The following is a 22,462-nucleotide window of genomic DNA, read 5'->3' on the forward strand; positions in this document are numbered from 1 at the left end:
TACATTATCTAGTTTGTTGGTATACAGTTGTTCATAATATCTTCTTATAATTTTTTAAATTTCTTTGGGATCCTCAGTAATGTCGCCTCTCATTTATTAATTTCTTTATTTGGATCTTCTCTCTTTTTGATTTTGTCAGTCTAACTAGGGGTTTGTCAATCTTGTTGATCTCAAAGAACCAACTTTTGGTTTTATTTATTCTCTCTATTGGTTTTTTGTTCTCTATGTCATTTATTTCTGTTTTAATCTTTGTTTTTTCTTTTTTTCTACTTGGTTTAAGATTAGTTCACTCTTCATTTTCTATCTTCTTCAGTTGTTCCATTAGTTCTTTGATTTTAACTCTTCCTTCCATTTTAATTATGCATTTAGAGCTGTAAATTTCCCCCTCAATACCACCCCCAGTGCATCCTGTAAGTTTTGATATGTTGTGCTCTCGTTTTCATTCATCTCTATATATTCAGAAATTTCTCTTGCTACTTCTTTAACCCACTGTTTGTTTAGGACTGTGCTGTTTAACCTTCAGATATTTGTGTATGTTCTAAATCTCTGATGGTTATTGACTTCTAATTGTATTCCATTGTGATCTGAGAATGTGCTTTGAATAATTTCAATCTTTTTAAATTTATTGAGGCTTGTTTTATGGCCTAGCATATGATCTATTCTAGATAAAGTTCCATGAGCACTAGAGAAGAATGTGTATCTTGGTGATTTGGGATGTAATGTTGTATATACGTCTGTTAAATTCATTTATCATATTGTTTAGGTTTTCAGTTTCCTTACTGGTCCTCTGTCTGGTTGATCTATCCATAGGAGATAGTGATGTATTGAAGTCTCCCACAATTATTGTGGATACATCTATTGCTTCCTTCAGTTTTGCCAATGTTTGATATACTTTGCTGCACCTTGATTGGGTGCACAAACATTTATGATTGTTATTTCTTCTTGTTGAAATGTCCCTTTTGTTAGTATATAGTGACCTTTTGTTAGTGTATAGTGACCTTCTTCAAAGAAGGTGGTGAATTGTTTCTCTCTTGTTGCTTTCAGAACTTGCTCCTTGTCTTCAGCACTTGACAATCTGATCAGATTGCATTCATAGTCTATTTTATCTGAGATTAATATTGCTACTCCTGCTTTCTTTTGGCTGTAGCTGGCATGGAATATTTTTTCCATCCTTTCACTTTCAATTTCTTTGTATCTCTGGGTCTAAGATGAGTCTCTTGTAAGCACTACATTGATGGTTTGTATTTTTAAATCCATTCTGCCAATCTATATCTTTTAATTGGGGGATTTTAATCCATTCACATTCAATGTTATAACTGTGAAGGCATTTCTTGAATCAGCCATCCTATCCTTTGGTTTTTATTTGTCAGATACATTTTTTCCCTCCCTCTATTTCCTTTACTGTGCCCTTCCTAAAACTCTTTATTTCTGGACCCTTCTCCATACCTCTCTCTCCTTTTTTTCTCTGCCTGTAGAGCTCCCTGTGGTATCTCCTGTAGAGCAGGTCTCTTGTTAGCAAATTCTCTCAGCATTTGTTTGGCTGTGAATATTTTAAGCTCTCCCTCAAATGTATCCAGCTTTTATGGGTAAAGAATACTTGGTTGGCAATTTTTCATTTTCATAATTTTAAATATGCCATATCACTGCCTTCTTGCCTCCATGGTGGCCGCTGTGTGGTCACTACTTAGTCTTATGTTGTTTCCCTTGTATGTGGTGAATTGCTTCTCTCTTGTTGCTTTCAGAACTTGCTCCTTGTTTTCAGCATTTGACAATCTGATCAGAATATATCTCGGAGTGGGTTTATTTGGATTTATTCTGTTTGGAGTTTGTTGGGCATCTATGATTTGCATATTTGTGTCATTTAGAAGATTTGGGAAGTTTTCCCCAACAATGTCTTTGAATATTCTTCCTAGCCCTTTACCCTTCTCTTCTCCTTCTGGAACACCAATGATTCTTATATTTGTGCACTTCCTGTTGTCCATCATAATCCTGAGGTTTATTTCAAATTTTCTGATTTTTTTCCCATTAGTTCTTTTGTACTTTCACTCTCCAGAATGTTTTCTTCAAGTTTGCCAACTCATTCTTCAAGTTCATCTAATCTGTTGCTGTGTGTTTTTAAGATCTTTTTCATTTGATCAACAGATTCTTTTATTTCCATAAGCTCATCTATTTCTTTATTTGCTCTGACAAATTATTCTTTATGCTCTTCCAGGGTTTTCTTCATATCCTTTATATTCTGAGCCATGATCTTGTTGTTTGCGATTACTTCTTTGATTAATTGTTCCATGTACTGTGTATCCTCTCATTTTTTGATTTAGATGTTTGGGTTGTCCATATCTTCTGGTTTCTTCATATGCTTCAAATTTTTCTGTTGTTTTTGGCCTTGGCATTTGCTTATCTTGATAGGGTTCTTTTAGGTTATGCAGGCTTGTTTGAACAATTATGTGTAATTTCTCAGAGCTACAGCTTGGTGGAGTGCACTTCCTCTGATTTACCAGCAGCTGGTGCCCCTGAGCCACCTGTTACTCTCAAGTCAGTTCTCCCCATCATTGTCTATGTGGCAAGTGGGGGTCCAAACTTTGTGGAGGTCCAATCAGTGCACCAACTTTCTGTGTGCATTTGGGACCACCAGCCCTGAGGATGCGGGGTGTGCCCTGTGCAGTTAGGCAGGGGAGATGCTTTAAGACCAGAACTCCAAGCCATTCCTACAGTCTTAAAGCTGTTGCTTGAGTCCAACCCTTCAGCTCAGTTTCTCCAGTCTCTCTCTCCCGCAGGCGCACAATTCCCTGGGATTGGTGTAAGGCCCTTGGGCTTTCAACGCTGGACCCTGCCACTAAGCTGTATACTCCACAGGCATCTGTGGAGGAAGACTGCAACATCACAGGCGAGTGGAATCCCCAAGGGAAGCTCTCTGCAGTGGCACTGTGAAGGGGCGTCTTCCAACCTGCTGAAAATATGGCTGCACAGGATGTGGAAACTTCCCATTTCCATCGACCTCCCCCTGCTGCCGTGGGCTGTTCCTAGCTCCAAGACAATTAGCTTCAGGTGTGTGAAAGGCTATCATTCACGCCAGATACTGAGGCTGGTACCCAGGGCCTGGAAGGCACTCCCCATCATGCTCGACTACACAGCCCTTGCTGCCTGATCCACAGCCGCTTTTGTGATTTTTAAAGTAACCCACTTCCAAATGCCAACCCCAGGTTTCTCTCCACCATGGCACAGCTGCCATTTCCCCAGCAGCCTCAAACACTCACTCGATTCCAAATGCAGACTCTCGGTTTCACCAAGTGCACACTATGGATGTAGTGGACCTTGTCCAGCCAGTACAGCCCTGGAACTGGTACTCTAGAGCACTTTCTGTCTTTTATCTAGTGTTTTCACAGGGAACTCTTTTATTCTATCACTCCTAATCCGCCATCTTGGATCCTCCCTCAGTTATTGATTATTAAGCTTCTCTTTATACGTTTTACATCTTACATGCCTGTTGCTTTGCAAATAATATCTATTTTTTGTAAAATACTTAAAAATCTTTATGAAAAAAGACATAAATTTAGAAGTCAATTGATATGCAGTGTGAAAACATTTAAAATGTATGTAATCAATAAGTCATTAATTTCTATTAATTAAAAACACAAATAAAAAACTATACACAACCCAATAAATATTGACCAAAGAAAAGATATTTCACTTTGGTACTATTAGGATGGATATAGTGAAACATATACTATCTATGGGAATGTAAATTTTTATATCCTTTTTAGCAGTATCAGATTTTTTTTTTTTCACAGTATGATAACATAGTTATGCGTTCATCACCACAATCTATCTCTGAACATTTTCCTTACGTCAGAAAGAACCAGAACAAGAATAAAAAATAAAAGTGAAAAAAGAACACCCAAATCATCCCCCCATCCCACCCCATTTGTCCTTTAGTTTTTATCCCCATTCCTCCACTTATCCATACACTAGATAAAGGGGGTGTGATCCACAAGGTCTTCACAATCACACTGTCACCCCTTGTAATCTACATTATTATATAATTGTCTTCAGGAGTCCAGACTGCTGGGTTGGAGTTTGGTAGTTTCAGGTATTTACTTCTAGCTATTCCAATACATTAAAGCCTAAGAGGTGTTATCTATATAGTGCATAAGAATGTCCACCAGAGTGACCTCTCGACTCCATTTGGAATCTCTCAGCTACTGAAACCATCTCGTCTCATTTTGCATCCCCCTTTTGGTCAAGAAGATACTCTCAGTCCCACGATGCCGGGTCCACATTCATCTCCGGGAGTCATACTCTGCGTTGCCAGGGAGATTTACACCCCTGGGAGTCGGGTCCCACGTAGGGGGGAGGGCAGTGAGTTCACCTGTCGAGATGGCTCAGTTAGAGAGAGAGAGGGCCACATCTGAGCAACAAAGAGGTACTCAGGGGGAGACTCTTAGGCACCATTACATACAAGTTTAGACTCTCCTTTGTGGTAATGAGCTTCATAAGGGCAAGTCCCATGCTCGAGGGCTCAGCACATCAAACCGCCAGTCCCAATGTTTGTGACAACATCAACACCAGTCCAGGTGAGGATGTCCAACACATCCACACCTTCCCCCAGATCCTCGGGGCTGGGGAGGGGGAGGCTGTAAATATATTTTTTATTATCTGCCCAAATTACTCTGGGTCGTGTCACTATTTCACTCCAGCCTATACTAACCTACCGTATCTCACTTCCTATTCAAAGTTCCATGCAATTGTGGTGTTTGAACAAATCGACTGTAAAGTTGTACTGTTTAGAAAATTTAGATCCTGTACCAAATAGATATCTATTCCCTTGGTCTCATATGAAAGTTGAAGTTTTAAAACACAATCAGTTTCAACCTTTATCCTTTGGCCTGGCTTGCCCTGGTCTTAACCAGACCTGCTTCATTCATATCACTAATTGAAGTCTGGGCTCTTTTTCAGCTTTTTTTTTTTTTTTGACAGCAGCTGTATGCACTAATAGCAGTATCAGATTTTTAATGTACATACTCTTTGATTCATTCTATTTGTGGAACCTATGGATATACTTCTACATACGAACAAATAGTCTTTTTTTGCACTAAATATGTTGCACAATTCTAACTAGATTGACCTAAAGAATAAATGCAATACCAATCAAAATTCAAACATACTACTTTGCAGAAATAGAAAAGCTAATTATCAATTTTTTTTGGAAGGGTAAGGGGCCTCAAATAGCCAAAAACTTCTTGGAAAAGAAGAATGAAATGGGAGGTTTAAGCCACAGTGGTTAAAACATCGTGGGACTGGCATAAAGATAGACATATTTATCAATGGAACTGAATTGAGAGTCCAGAAATAGACCCTCAGATATATGGTCAATTGATTTTTGACGAGGTGCCCAAGTCCACTCAATTGGGATAGAACAGTCTCTTCAATAAATAGTGTTGGGAGAACCGGCTATACATAACCAAAAGAATGAAAGAGGACCCCTATCTCACACCCTATACAAAAATTAGCACAAAATCGATCAAAGACCTAATTATAAATAAGGACCAGTACCATAGAACTCCTAGAAGAAAATGTAGGAAAACATCTCCAAGATCTAGTGATAGGCGGTATTTTCTTATACTTTACACAAAGCACAAGCAATGAAAGAAAAAATAGACAAATGGGCACACTTCAACATGGAATACTTCAGCACTTAAAAGGACTTCTTCAAAAGGGTGAAAAGGCAACTGACTCAATGGGAGAAAATATTTGGAAACCACATATCTGATAATGGTTTGATATGCAGAATATATAATGAAGTCCTGCAACTCAACAATAAAAAAACAAACAACCTGAAGATGGCAGAGAGGTGAGGTGTACATTTTAGTTACTCCTCCAGGGCAGTAGGTAGAAAGCCAAGAACTGTGTGGACCAGACACCAGAGAGCAATTTAACTTTGGGCATACTTCATACAACACTCATGAACATGTGGAACAGCTGAGATCAGCGAAATCTGTAAGTTTTCATGGCCATGGGACCCATGCCCCTCTCTGCCAGGCTCAGTCCCATGGGAGGAAGGGCCATCAGCACTGGGAACCAGGAGGGAGAACTGCAGTTGTGGCCCTTATCAGAAACTCGTTCTACTGATCCAAACTCCAAGCATAGATAGACTGAGACCAGACACCAGAGAATCTGGGAGCAGCCAGACCAGCAGAGAGGAGATAGGGATAACAAAAACACAAAAAAAAAAAAAAAAAAAAAAAGCCAAAAATAAAAGCAGAGGCTTTTTGGAGTTCTGCTGAACATAGAATAGGGAAGGGCAGAGCTCAGGCAGACTCAGGCTCATATGCAAGTCCAGAAGACAAGTTTCTTTGTCTGAAAAACCTGTTTCTCTGCTCCCTGTACCATTCCTTAATGGCCCAAATTGCCTTGTCTTTTAGCATTTCAATAACCCATTAGATCTGCAAGGAGGGCCTTTCCCTTTTATTTTTTTTTATCATTTTCTCTTTTCTAAAACAATGACTCTAAGAATCCCAATACCTAAAGCCTCAAAGACTTGCTATTTGGACAAGTCAAGACAAGAGCAGAACTAAGAGCTCTAAGACAAAAGGCAATAAGTCCAGTGGCTGAGAAAATTCACTAAACACAACTTCCCAAGAAAAGGGGGGCATCCCCTCACAGCCATCTTCCCGGCAGGCAGGGAACACTCCTGCCTGTTGTGGGCTCCACAGCCCAGAACTGCCTCAGACAACCCAGTATGATGGGAAGTGAGTCCAGTAACACACGCACACACCACAAAGTCACGCATGGATATTAGCTTTCCCTGCACCCCCAGCTGGTTGTCCCAGAGTTGGGAAGGCAGAGCAGTGTGAATTAACACACCTCATTCAGCCATCCTTTCAGCAGACTGGGAGCATCCCTACACAGCCCTGCATCCCAGAACTGCCCTGGGGGACGGTGCTCACCTGTGACATGGCACAGTCATCCCTCAACAGAGGACCTGGGGGTGCACAGCCTGGAAGAGGGACCCACTCACAAGTCTCAGGGGCCATTCACCAATACCAAGGACTTGTAGGTTAGCAGCACAGACAAACCGTGGCAGGACTGAACTGAAGGATTAGACTATTGCAACAGCTTTAAATCTCCAGGAACACCTGGGAGATTTGATTGTTAGAGCTGCCCCCCTCCGTGACTGCCCAGACACATGCCCCATATACAGAGTGGGCAACACCAACTACACATGCAAGCTTGGTACACCAATTGGACCCCACAAGACTCACACCCCCACTCACCACAAAGACAAAGTGGGGGAGAACTGGCTTGAGGGGAATAGGTGGCTCACGGACACCACCTGCTGGTTAGTTAGAGAAAGTGTACTCCACGAAGCTGTAGATCTGACAAATTAGCGATAAGCATTTTAATCAGTCTACAAATCCTAAAAGAACCCCATCAAGTTAAGCAAATGCCAAGAGGCCAAAAACAACAGAAAATTTTAAAGCATATGAGAAAACCAGATGATATGGATAACCCAAGACCAAGCACGCAAATCAAAAGATCAGAGGAGACACAGTACTTGGAGCAATTAATCAAAAAACTAAAGACAGATTATGGCACAGGACATAAAGGACATCAAGAAGATCCTAGAAGAGCATAAAGAAGAAATTGCAAGAGTAAATAAAAAAATAGATGACCTTATGGAAATTAAAGAAACTGTTGACCAAATTAGAAAGATTCTGGATACTCATAGTACAAGACTAAAAGTTGAACAACGAATCAGTGACCTGGAAGATGACAGAATGGAAAATGAAAGAACAAAAGAAAGAATGGGGAAAAAAATAAAAAAAATCAAAATGGACCTCACGGATATGATTGATAATGTAAAATGTCCAAATATAAGACTCATTGGTGTTCCAGAAGGGGAAGACAAGGGTAAAGGTCTAGGAAGAGCATTCAAAGAAAGTGTTAGGGAAAACTTCCCAAATCTTCTAAACAACATAAATACACAAATCATAAATGTCCAGTGAACTTCAATTAGAATAAATCCAAATAAACCCACTTGGAGACATACTCTGATCACACCATCAAATACGGAAGAGAAGGAGCAAGCTCTGAAAGCAGCAAGAGAAAAGCAATTCACCACGTACAAAGGAAACAGCATAAGACTAAGTAGCGACTACTCAGCAGCCACCATGGAGGCGAAAAGGCAATGGAATGACGTATCTAAAATTCTGAGAGAGAAAAATTGCCAACTAAGAATTCTTTATCCAGCAAAGCTCTCCTTCAAATGTGAGGGAGAGCTTAAATTTTTCAAAGACAAATAAATGCTGAGAGAATTTGCTATCAAGAGACCTGCCCTACTTGAGATGCTAAAGGGAACCCTACTGACAGAGAAACAAAGAGAGGAGAGAGAGAGATGGAGAAAGGTTCAGTACTAAAGAGATTCAGTATGAGTACATTAGAGGGAAAAATATGTATATGATAAACATAAACCAAAGGATAGGATGGCTGATTCAAGAAATGCCTTCATGGTAATAACGTTGAATGTAAATGGATTAAACTCACCAATTAAAAGATACAGATCCACAGAATGGATCAAAAAAAATGAACCATCAATATCTGGCAAACAAAAGACTCATCTTAGACACAGGGACACAAAGAAATTGGAAGTGAAAGGATGGAAAAATATTTCATGCAAGCTACAGCCAAAAGAAAGCAGGAGTAGCAGTATTAATCTCAGATAAAATAAACTTTAAATGCAAGGATATTGTGAGAGACGAAGAAGGCCACTTCATACTAACAAAAGGGGCAATTCAGCAAGAAGAAATAACAATCATAAATCTTTATGCACCCAATCCGGGTGCCACAAAATACGTGGGAGAAACACTGGCAAAACTAAAGGAAGGAATTGATGTTTCCACAATAATTGTGGGAGACTTCAACACATCACTCTCTCCTATAGATAGATCAACCAGACAGAAGACCAATAAGGAAATTGAAAACCTAAACAATCTGATAAATGAATTAGATTTAACAGACATATACAGGACATTACATCCCAAATCACCAGGATACACATACTTTTCTAGTGCTCATGGAACTTTCTCCAGAATAGATCATATTCTGGGACATAAAACAAGCCTCAATAAATTTAAAAAGATTGAAATTATTCAAAGCACTTTCTCTGACCACAATGTAATACAATTGGAAGTCAATAACCATCAAAGACTTAGAAAATTCACAAATACCTGGTGGTTAAACAACACACTCCTAAACAATCAGTGGGTTAAAGGAGAAACAGGAAGAGAAATTGCTAAATATATAGAGATGAATAAAAATGAGGATACAACATACCAAAACATGTGGGATGCAGCAAAAGCGGTACTGAGGGGAAAATTTATAGCACTAAACTCATATATTTAAAAGGAAGAAAGAGCCAAAGTCAAAGAACTAATGAATCAACTGAAGAAGCTAGAAAATGAACAGCAAACCAATCCTAAACCAAGTAGAAGAAAAGAAATTACAAGGATTAAAGCAGAAATAAATGACATAGAGAGCAAAAAAAATGATAGAGAGGATAAATAACACCAAAAGGTGGTTCTTTGAGAAGATCAACAAGATTGAGAAGCCCCAGCTAGACTGACAAATTCACAAAGAGAGAAGAACCATATAAACAAAATAATGAGAAAGGTGACATTACTGCGGAACCGGAAGAAATTAAAAAATTATAAGAGGATACTATGAACAACTGTATGGCAACAAAGTGGATAATGTAGAGGAAATGGACAATTTCGTGGAAACATATGAACAACCTAGACTGACTAGAGAAGAAGCAGAATACCTCAACCAACCAATCACAAGCAAAGAGATCCAATCAGTCATCAAATAGCTTCCCACAAATAAATGCCCAGGGCCAGATAGCTTCACAGGGGAATTCTACGAAACTTTCCAAAAAGAACTGACACCAATCTTACTTAAACTCTTTCAAAACATCGAACAAAATGGTACACTACCTAACTCATATTATGAAGCTAACATCAATCTAATACCAAAACCAGGCAAAGATGCTACAAAAAACGAAAACTACAGGCTTATCTCCCTAATGAATGTAGATGTAAAAATTCTCAACAAAATACTTGCAAATTGAATCCAAAGACAAATTAAAAAAATTATGCACCATGACCAAGTGGGGTTCATTCGAGGCATGCAAGGATGGTTCAACATAAGAAAATCAATCAATGTATTAGAACACATTAACAGATCAAAAGAGAAAAATCAAATGATCATCTCAATAGATGCTGAAAAAGCATTCGACAAAATCCAACATCCCTTTTTGATAAAAACACTTCAAAAGTAGGAATTGAGGGAAACTTTCTCACTATCATAAACAGCATACATGAAAAACCCACAGCCAGCATAGTACTCAATGGTGAGAGACTGAAAGCCTTCCCTCTAAGATCAGGAACAAGACAAGGATGCCCTCTATCACCACTGTTATTCAACATTGTGCTGGAAGTGCTAGCCAGGGCAATCCAGCAAGACAAAGAAATAAAAGGCATCCAAATTGTAAAGGAAGAAGTAAAACTACCATTGTTTTCAGATGAGATGATCTTATATCTGGAAAACCCTGAGAAATCGACGATACAGCTACTAGAGCTAATAAACTAATTTAGCAAAGTAGCAGGACACAAGATTAACGCACATAAGTCAGTAGTGGTTCTACATGCTAGAAATGAACAAAATGAAGAGACACTCAAGAAAATGATACCATTTTCAATAACAACTAAAAAAATCAAGTACCTGGGAATAACTTAACCAAAGATGTAAAAGACTTATACTAAGAAAACTACATAACTCTACTAAAAGAAATAGAAGGGGACCATAAAAGACAGAAAAATATTCCATGTTCGTGGATAGGAAGGCTAAATGTCATTAAGATGTCAATACTACCCAAACTTATCTATACATTCAATGCAATCCCAATCAGTATTCCACCAACCTACTTTGCAGACTTGGAAAGCTATTAATCAATTTTATTTGGAAAGGGAAGATGCCTCGAATTGCTAAAGACACTCTGGAAAAGAAAAACGAAGTGGGAGGACTTACACTACGTGACTTTGAAGCTTATTATAAAGCCACAGTTGTCAAAACAGCATGGCACTGGCATGAAGATAGCCATATTGATCAATGGAATCAAATTGAGAATTCAGAGATAGACCCTCAGATCTATGGCTGACTGATCTTTGATAAGGCCCCCAAAGTCACTGAACTGGGACATAACAGTCTTTTCAACAAATGGGGCTGGGAGAGTTGGGCATCCATATCCAAAAGAATGAAAGAGGACCCCTACCTCACACCCTACACAAAAATTAACTCACAAGGGATCAAAGATCTCAATATAAAAGAAAGTACCATAAAATTCCTGGAAGATAATGTAGGGAAACATCTTCAAGACCTTGTATTAAGCAGCCACTTCCTATTACACCCAAAGCACAAGCAACAAAAGAAAAAATAGATAAATGGAAACTCCTCAAGCTTAGAAGTTTCTGTACCTCAAAGGAATATCTCAAAAAGGTAAAGAGGCAGCCAACTCAATGGGGAAAAATTTTTGGAAAGCATGTATCTGACAAAAAACTGATATCTTGCATATATAAAGAAATCTTACAACTCAATGACAATAGTACAGGCAGCCCAATTATAAAATGCTCAAAAGATATGAAAAGACAGTTCTCTGAAGAGGAAATACAAATGGCCAAGAAATGTGAAAAAATGTTCAGCTTCACTAGCTATTAGAGAGAATCGAATTAAGACCACAATGAGATACTATCTCACACCAATTAGAATGGCTGCCATTAAACAAACAGGAAACTACAAATGCTGGAGAAGATGTGGAGAAACTGGACCTCTTAATCATTGTTGGTGGGACTGTATAATAGCTCAGCCACTCTGGAATTCAGTCTGGCAGTTCCTTAGAAAACTAGATTTAGAGTTACCCTTCGATCCAGCAATTGCACTTTTCGGTATGTACCCGGAAGATCTGAAGCCAGTGACACGAAAGATATCTGCACACCAATGTTCATAGCAGCATTATTCACAATTGCCAAGAGATGGAAACAACCCAAGTGTCCTTCAACAGATGAGTGAATATATAAATTGTGGTATATACACACAATGGACTACTATGCAGCAGTAAGAAGGAACGATGTCGTGAAACCAATGACAACATGGATGAACCTTGAAGACATAATGCTGAGAGAAGTAAGCCATGCACAAAAACAGAAATATTATATGCTACCACTAATGTGAACATTGAAAAATGTAAAACAAATGGTTTATAATGTAGAATGTAGGGGAACTAGTGATAGAAAGTAATTAAGGAAAGGGGAATGATAATCCAATAAGAACAGATAAGATATCATGGGTAAATTTAATGTTCTGGATATGCCCAGGAATGACTATGGTCTGTTAATTTCTGATGGGTATATTAGGAACAAGTTCACAGAAATGTTGCTATATTAGATTACTTTCTTGTGGTAGAATAGGAACATGTTGGAACTAAAGTAGTTATCTTAGGTTAGCTGTCTTTTTCTTAGTCTCTTGTTATGGTCTGTTTGAAATGCTTTTTTTAATTGTATTTTTTTTATTTTTTTTCATTTTTTATATAGTTGATTTAAGAAAAAGTTAATTAAAAAAAAAAGCAAGGAAAAAATATGCAGAGCCCCCTTGAGGAGCGGTAGAGAGTGCGGGGGTATTGGGGTTCCCCACCTGGATGGTTGCTGATGTGCTCACAGATAGGGGACTGGTGGTTTGATGGGTTGAGCCCTCTACCACAGGACTTGTCCTTGGGAAGACGGTTGCTGCAAAGGAGAGGCTAGGCCTCCCTATAATTGTGCCTGAGAGCCTCCTCCTGATTACCTCTTTGTTGCTCAGATGTGGCTCTCTCTCTCTAGCTAAGCCAACTTGGCAGGTGAAATCACTGCCCTCCCCGCTACATGGGATCAGACACCCAGGGGAGTGAATCTCCCTGGCAACGTGGAATATGACTCCCGGGGAGGAATGTAGGCCTGGCATCGTGGGATGGAGAACATCTTCTTGACCAAAAAGGTGATGTGAAAGGAAATGAAATAAGCTACAGTGGCAGAGAGAGTCCAAAAGGAGCCAAGAGGTCACTCTGGTAGGCACTCTTATGCACAATATAGGCAAACCTTTTTAGGTTCCAGTGAATTGGAGTAACTAGCAGTAAATACCTGAAACTATCAAACTGCAACCCAGAACCCATGAATCTTGAAGATGATTGTATGAAAATGTAGCTTATGAGGGGTGACAATGTGATTGGGAAAGCCATATGGACCACACTCCCCTTTGTCTAGTTTAAGGATGGATGAGTAGAGAAAGGGGGGAAGGAAAACAAACAAACAAAGGTACCCAGTGTTCTTTTTTACTTCAGTTGCTCTTTTTCACTTTAATTATTATTCTTGTTATTTTTGTGTGTGTGGTAATGAAGGTGTCAGGGATTGATTTTGTTGATGAATGCACAACTATGTAATGGTCCTGTGAACAATCGAATGTACGCTTTGTTTTGTATGACTGCATGGTATGTGAATATATCTCAATAAAATGAATTTTAAAAAAAAGACAACCCAGTTAAAAATGGGCAAAAGAAATGAATAGACATTTTTCCAAAGAAGAAATACTGATGGCTAAAACGCGCATGAAAAGATGCTTAGTGTCACTGGCTAATAGGGAAATGCAAATCAAAACCCCAATGAGACATCACCTCACACATGTTAGAATGGCCACTATTAAAACAAACAGGAAATTACAAGTGTTGGAGGGGATGTAGAGAAACAGGAACACTTATTCACTGCTGGTGGGAATGTAAAATGGTACAGCCGTGTGGAGGATGGTTTGGCAGTTCCTCTGGAAGCTATAAAGTTGCCTTACTACCTGGCAAACCCACTGCTTGGGATATACCCAGAAGATCTGAAAGCAAGGATGTTGTGCCGGTTTGTATATTTATGTCCGCCAGAAAAAGCCATATTCTTTAATGCATTCTTGTGGGGGCAGACATATTAGTGTGGATTGGGTTGGAACCTGTTGATTCAGTGTCCATGGAGATGTGACCCAGAATCTTCCCCTTATCCATTTAAAAAGCCATTCCAACATGTTTGGTATTTGCAAACTCAGCAGTACCCAACTTCTCTGGTACCAAAATCTGTTCTAGTTTGCTAAAGCTGCCAGAATGCAAAACATCAAAAATGGATTGGCTTTTATAAAAGAGGGTTTATTTGGTTATAAGGCTACAGTATCCATCAACAAAGGGCACCTTCACTGGTGAAAGGCCATTGGCATCCAGAAAACCTCTGTTAGCTGGGAAGGCACATGGCTGGCGTCTGCTTGCTCCTAGGTTGCATTTCAAAATGGCATCCTCCAAAATATCTGCATCAGCTTCCAAAGGCCATTTTCAAAATATCTGTCTCAGGCCCAGCTCAGCTCTGAGCCCCTTCTCGCTGAGCTTATATAGTGCTCCAGTAAACTAAACAAGGCCCATGCTGAATGGGCAGGGCCATGCCTCCATGGAAATTATCCAGAGCTTGATAGAAAAGGCCTAAGTTGCTTTGAAGAGATTGTTGGTAGTAATATGGACTCTAAAGATATTTCTGATGATGCCTTGAATAGAAATGTTGAATGTGTCTGCAAACTGGAAGAAAGGTGATCCTTCTTTTAAAGTTGCAGAGAATTTGGCAAAATTGAGTCCTGGTGTCAGATGGAAGGAAGAATTTGTGAGCAATGAGCTGGGATACTTGGCTGATGAGATTTCAAAACTAAAAGTTGTGGATATAACATGGCTTCCGCTTGCAGCTTATAGTAAAATGTGAACAGAGATAAAAATTTAGAACTGAACTCTTGAGTTCAAAGAAACCAGAAACTGATGGTTTGGAAAATTCCAGGCTTCCAGGGGGTAGAACCTCAGAAACTATAGCCCAATGTAAGGATTTAACCATAGAACCCAGCCACCATTTCAGTACAAGACAGGTTTGGAGATGCAATTATCCAGAAAGGATTTGTGGAAAGTCCTATCGTCTGATGGCTTTGACCCCTGTGTGCTTCATGCAAAGCCAACAGAATTTTTGAGAAATCTTTATAGATGGAGCTGCTGCTGGTCTGGACTGGAGAAGACAAGAAACAAATTGAAGGAAATATTTCTTCAAAGACAGAGCCATGGAGGTTAAGGTCTGGAGTCAAGAGATCTCAGGCTGGGAGGGCAGAGGGGTCCACACACATGGAAAGGGTGAGTTTGCCCTGGAGGTCGAGGGTTGGCCTTCTGCCTTGATGCTCAGGAAGCATTTTGCCACCCCAGGCCCCAAAGAGGTTGGAGCACATTCCCAGGGAATTGGGGAGAGCCTGGCCACCACCCCACTGTTCAGAGAGGATAGAGCCTTTGGCCTGGAAAGGCAGAGTCCGGGTGGCACCCGGATGTTTGAGGAGGGTGGGGCCGAAAAGGTGATCTCCCCAATGTGTGGATATGTTGGAGTACTCACCCCAGCACTTGGAGAGAAAAGGGCTTCCATGAAAGCCTTTGGAAAGGGTTGGACTCCCACTCTCTCAAGCCCCAAGGATGCAGCATAGTTCTGTAAATGACTCTCAGAGTTTGAAATCTAATGGAGTTTGCCCTGTGGGTTTTAAGAATTGTTTTGGTCCTTTAAACCCTGTTTTCCTTTCAGTTTTCTCCTTATGGCAATGGGAATATTTATCCTATGATTGTCCCTCCTTTGTATATTGGAAGCAGATAACTTGTTCTGAGTTTCATATGTCCACAGCCAGAGGGGAATTTTTGCTTTTGGACAGACCATGCTTGTAACTGATTTTGATGGGATCTTGTACTTATCTACTGTTACTGAAATGATTTAAGTTTTTGTGATATTGTGATGGAATAAATGTATTTTGTATTTGGAAAGAATATGTTTTTCTGGTGTCCAGGGGCTGGAATGTGCCAGTTTGTATATTTATGTCCACCAGAAAAAGCCATATTCTTTAATGCATTCTTGGGGCAGACTTATTAGTGTGGATTGGGTTGGAACCTGTTGGTTCAATATCTATGGAGATGTGACCCACCCAACTGTAGGTGATAACTCTGGATAATTTCCATGGAGATGTGGCCCCACCCATTCAACATGGGCCTTGTTTAGTTTACTGGAACACTATATAAGCTCAGAGAGAAGGGGCTTAGTGCTGAGCTGGACCTGAGACAGACATTTTGAAAATGGCTGTTGGAAGCTGATGCAGACCTTTTGGAGAATGCTATTTTGAAATGCAACCTAGGAGCAAGCAGATGCCAGCTACGTGCCTTCCCAGCTAGCAGGTTTTCTGGATGCCAATGGCCTTTCTCTAGTGAAGGTGCCCTTTGTTGATGGACACTTTATGGCCTTAAGACTAAACTTGTAACCAAATAAACCCCCTTTTATAAAAGCCAATCCATTTCTGGTGTTTGGCATTCTGACAGCATTAGCATACTAGAACAGATGTGAACAGACATTTGCACACCGATGTTCATAGTGACATTATTCACAATTGTCAAAAGATGGAAACAACCCAAGTGTCCATCAACAGATGAATGGATAAACAAAATGTGGTATATACATATGGTGAATATTATTCAGCAGTAAGAAGGAATGAAGTCTTGAAGCACGTGACAACATGAATGAACCTTGAGGACATTATGTTAAGTGAAATAAGTCAGACACAAAAGGGCAGATATTGTATGATTGATATTAAATAATAATATGTAAACTCATAGACTTAAAATGTAGAACATAAGTTACCAGGATATAAAATGAGTCTAAAGAATGGGGAGCAGTTGCTTAATATGTGCAGAATGTTTAACGAGGTTGAACTTAAACATTTGGAAATGGATAGAGGTGACAGTAGCACATTATTTTGAGTATAATTAATAGTAATGAATTGTGAGAATAATTAACAGTACTGAATGGTGTGTGAATGTGGTGGAAAGGGGACATTTAAAGTCATGTATGTCACCAGAAAGAAAATTGGATTTTAAAACCTGGAAATGTATAACACAGTGAATCTTGTGGTAGGCAATGTCTATGATTAACTGTACAAATATAAAAAAAGTTCTTTCATGAACTAGAACAAATATATGGCCTTATTACAAGGAGATAACAGTAGAGGGGTATATGGGAAAAAATGTACCTTTTGCAAACTAAGGACTATAGTTAACAGTAATTTAATATTTTAATATTTTTTCATCAACAGTAACAAATGTACCACACCAATACAATAGGGGGGATAAAGGGTTTGGGAGGATTTGGGTCCTTCTTTCTTTTTCTTCTTTTATTGTTATTTCTTTAATGGAGTAATGAAAATGTTTTAAAATTGATCATGGGGATGTATCTACAACTGTGATGATACTGGGAGCCAACGATTGTATACTTTGGATGGCTTCTATGGTGTTTAAATATATCTCAATAAAATTGCATTAAAAAGTTACAGAGTGAATGTATTTCAATAGAGGAATGATTACACAAATTATGCTTTCACAGCATGCAACCTTCAAAATATTGTGATAGATCTATTTTGCTAACATAGAGAAATCTTCATTACATATTATTTATTAAGTGGAGGAAATTAAATTGCAGTATAGTATGTATAGTATGATTATATTTATATTAAAAACTCCCAAACCTAAAATTTTATATTACCATAAACACCATCCATATGTACACTTAAATACACAGAAAAAGTTCCAGAAGAGCTCACACTTGTGTTTTCCCCTGAAGATAGGAGCAGGACTGAGGAAAGGCAGAAGTGTGATAGAGTATACTTTTATCTACATTGTTTGAATTGTATACAGTTTGATTATATTTATGTATTTGTGTAAATAAATAAATATAAATTTTCTAATGAATGTAAGCATGTGTTGGGGGGAATGAGGGCAGAAATGTAGCAGATTGATCAATCATTGAACTGTAGAAAAAGAAGAATCACAGAGGCACAAAATGATGGAAACATCTGGTCCACCTGACAGATATATCTTCATTGTGAAGTGAAATACATCAGGTACAAAATCAAGCTGCCAGTAATCATTTGACACATATTTCTAATGTCTGTGATCTTAATTTCATGTTTATCAAGAAACAATAATTTTGCTTCCCCTTGTGATATGCCTAGAAGAGGAACTGAGGGGTTATCTGCTTAATGGACATATCTGACCTGTATGATAATTATACATATTATCATTTTTGTACATAATTTTGTATTGTAAATTACAAAATTTTAAATTATAATACTTCATTGTATTATAATTTTGCATTATAAATTACCAAATTGGCCTTCTCTTTTTATATCTTTCAGTCTTATGATGTAGTCAACATAATTCCACTTAATGAAGTTGGATGAATTCTAAGACATTGGCAAGATCAAATTGTAGAACTGTATGATTGAAGACCATAACCTGGGTCAAGGTGAATTCACCAGAGCAAATAATGCCTGTGAGGTGATCCTGCAGCAGCCAACTGATGGTCTTTTGGTGACACCCATTCTTTACTAATATCTTTGAATTCCTAAAAATCCATTAAGGTCCCAATAAATTTTATCTTTCATTAGTGTGTTAGATCTATATGACTACTATTTAGTAAATTATGAATTTTTAGTAAATGTTACATAACCCCAAATATGAAATATTACTAAATTTGGTGTCAAAATATGACCTTCTTCCTACAAATAGCCACCCACTCATTAATTACACTGTGAAAATATCAAGAAAGGGAAGAAGGGGTTAAAATCAGGAAAAGAGTTAAGTTTTAAACATAATTTCTTCATTACTGTCAATTTTTCTATGGTATCTGAATCCTAATTTACTAATCCTCATCCCATATTTTTCTACATTTTAACTCTTTTCCTGGTCAAGATGGTTGCTCTTATTATTTGCAATTTTCTACTTTCCTTCTGAAATACTCTGTATTAATTAAATAGGATACCTTAAATATTTATAAATATCATGTGGAAGAAATGCAATGAGGTTGGGAAAACTTCATAAGCAGTTTTCAATATTTCACATAGTTCAATGAAGTGTTCACAAATTAAAGGTTTATATGAAAATTGTTTGTGGCCTATACTTGTCTGCCAGAGATGTAGAAAAATACTTTTATCTTCTGAATTACAATAACAAATATATTTTCTAAGTACATAGTGTATCTGAAAATGTGAGATAAACATGGCTTATCTACTAAAACATGAAATAATCATAAACTTTGTTCAAATAAATAATTAAAGCTGATATTATAAAATAAATAATTAGAGAGGTGGTGAAATTTGTGTATGTAGCTTAATAAAATTAGTCCCTGGCCTCAGAATTAGAGGATCTGGGAAAAAAAATCACAAATGGAGGTATGATATTCATGTATCTTCCAGGGTTAGGTTATGCATACTTAAAACATTCTAAAATAATTGTTTAAAAGATAGTGTAATATCTTTAGTTGCACTTTAGGGTTTTAAAATTTCCAAGACAACCCAAACATCACAAACAGTAAGTATACACTTCTTGTTCAAAATGACATCTGGTGAAAGACATTTCTTTTTCATGGCTCAAAAGACACAATATTGTAAAGATAGCAATAATCCCCCAAGTGTTCTAAAACTATAATTAATCCCTATCAAAATCCAAACTTCTTTCCAGAAATTGACAAATTGATCCTCACATTCATATGGAAATGCAATGGACCCAGAATAGCCAAAACAGTCTTGAAATAGAAGGACAAAGTTGCAGGACTCACAACTCCCAATTTTAATATTAGATACTAAAAGGTGCTAGAAAGTGACAGTAATTGAGACTGTGTGGCAAAAGGAGAGAGACATAGATCAATGAAAAAGAATTGAGATTCCAGGAATAAACCCTCACATATACAGTCAATTCATTTTCAGCAAGGGTGCCAAGACAATTAAGTGGGTAAGGAAAAGGGTTTTCAACAAATGGTGCTAGGATAACTGGATAGCCACATGCAAAAGAATGAAGTACCTCTTCCTCACATCACACAGAAATATTAAAATACATCAAAACACCTAAATGTAAGAGCTAAATCTACAAAATTCTTAAAATATAGGTGTAAATCTTCATGACCTTGGGTTAAGCAATGGTTTCTTATGTATAACCGCAAAAGCACAAGCAACAAAAGAAAAACCAGACAAATTGGGCATTATCAAAATTATTTTTTTTGCTTCAAAGGTAACCATCAGGAAAGTGAAAAGACAACTCAGAGAATAGGAGAAAAGTTTAACAAATATGATAAAAGTCTGGTATCCAGAATATTTATATATGTATGTAGAAAGTAAACAACCTAGTTAAAAAATTGATGAAACACTTGTATCAACATTTCACCAAAGAAGATATGCAAATGGTCAACAAGCGTATGAAAAGATGCTCAAAATCATGTCATTAAAGAAATGCAAATAAAACCACAATGAGATACCACTTCACACCAACCAGGATGGCTATTAAAATAAGTGTTGGTGTAGATGTGTACAAATTGGAAGCCCTCATATATTGTTGGCAGGAATATAAAATGATTTCACCACTGTGAAAAGCAGGTTTTCAGTCTCGCAGTAAGTTTAACATAGCATTAACGTAGGTCCCTACAATTCCACTCCTAGGTATATACCCAAAAGAATTGAAAACAAATTCAAACAAATAATTATACACAAATATTCTTAGCAGCACTAGCCATAATATATAAGAAATAACCCAAATAACCATCAGCTGATGAATGCATAAACAAAATGTGGTATATCCATACAATGAAATATTATTTTTCCATAAAAATAAATGAAATATTCATAGATACTACAACACAGATGAATATTGAAAGCTTTATACTGTGAAAAAAAGCCAGTCACAAAGGATTAGATGCATGATTTCATTTATATGACATGTTCAAAATAGACAAATATTGGAGACAGATTAGCAGCTGCATCAGAATGGGGTGGGTGGAGGGACTGGGGACTGACATCTAAGGAGTGTGGAATTCCTTTTGGGGGGATGAAAATGTTCTAAAATTGATTGTGGTGATAGATGCACAATTCTGTGACTATACTAAAAGCCATAAAATTCTACACTTTAAATGGTGCATGAGCTCAAAACTTTAAAAAATGACATCTGGTTAGCAAGTCCAAAGGCAGTTTCTCCCAACCTCTCATTTAATTTCTATGAACACATGGAGAAATGAAAAATACTCAAGACAGTAAAAACTAAAACTGGCAGACAACACTACCCCCAGAATTGAAGTTGATGGAGCTGGATAGAGAACAACTTAAACAAGGTTGGCTTAAGGTAACAAACTGCCTACAAAAAGATGGGAAGATATTTTGGGTCCCTGCCCCAGATATAAGTGTTCCAGGGCCTGTACTAACCAGAGAAGTGAGAAGTCAAAAGTAACAACCTTCCTCCAACAACACATGGCTCATCTCAGTTCATGCAGAGAAGACACTTCACTTGATACATTCCTGATTTTTTAAATTCTTTAAAAAACAAGAATAGAATATTTCCTTATCATGTAACAAATATTTTCAACACCCACCCCCAAATCATCATGCTAAACAATGTAATATGAAGTGCATTCCTATTAAATTTGCAAATAAACCAAATTTAACTGCAGTGATCTCTAGTTCTCCAGCTTTTAGTGGGGTCATCTTTTTCAATAGGATCCAAATGAAATAATGATCTCCCATCTCACTAAACCTCAATATTTCAGCTTTTTCTCCAAATTCATTCTCTCAGCTTTTCTTTATTCACATCTGGCCATTTAACCATGACTTTTTTTGGCTGCTGTTCTTTTTCCACTCTGCTTTTCCTCAAGTCATGATGTCACTATTTCTCCTTCATTCACAAAGATTCCACTGATACAAAGCTATGTTTTGTAATGAAATTTTACTCAAGGTTTGGTAAAGTGAATAATTTATAGCACATTTGAAGAAAGAACTTAAAAGTGGGTGTCAGATATCACTATAAATATATTGACCAAGAGCTGCGCCCATTTTAGGGCTTAATGAGCTGCCATGTGCCAGGGGCAAGTATCCATAGAAACTTTTCATTTCCTTTCTTATACTCCCAACCCCTTCTCTCTCCAGGGACCACAGACAAGTCGCAAAATATCAGTTAATATGAGAACATTTCCACTGCATAGAGGGGACCTATTTAGTTTAATACAGAGAATGGTTTACCTCCTTCATTGTGGATTAGGCCTGGGATCTTGCCCTTTAGATCTAAGATTCTTTAAAATGCTTTTCTAAATAAAAGTTCTTTCCCTCAGAAAGATCCTGTCATCCTCTGTAACTATGGAATGAATATTAAATAGTGTTAACATAGAAAATGTAGAGTACAGTTTAAAATGTGCAGGATTCAAAAAAAAAAAAAAACCTGAAGATTATACATGAAAGAAGTCTACCTGGAGAGACTTGCAAAGTTTTTGCTTTG

General features: G+C 37.8%; 1 protein-coding gene across 4 annotated transcripts in view; it reads left to right on the forward strand.

The window, feature by feature from the left end:
- Window positions 1-19,291, forward strand: part of LOC119523526 — a 57,345-nt gene extending 38,054 nt beyond the window's left edge. The window contains exon 3 of one of the 4 annotated variants that reach the window (XR_005214639.1): window positions 18,349-19,291. Coding sequence is in view for 1 of the 4 variants with exons in the window: in XM_037822330.1 (XP_037678258.1) it covers window positions 2,775-2,928 (154 nt within the window). In the remaining 3 variants the exon portion in view is untranslated. Of the gene's footprint in view, window positions 1-2,758; window positions 3,703-18,348 lie in introns of those variants that run through there. The other 3 variants (XR_005214638.1, XR_005214637.1, XM_037822330.1) reach the window with 3 other exon arrangements.
- Window positions 19,292-22,462: the final 3,171 nt, after the last annotated feature.

This window comes from Choloepus didactylus, chromosome X, assembly GCF_015220235.1.
Source record: "Choloepus didactylus isolate mChoDid1 chromosome X, mChoDid1.pri, whole genome shotgun sequence".
NCBI lineage: Eukaryota > Metazoa > Chordata > Mammalia > Pilosa > Megalonychidae > Choloepus > Choloepus didactylus.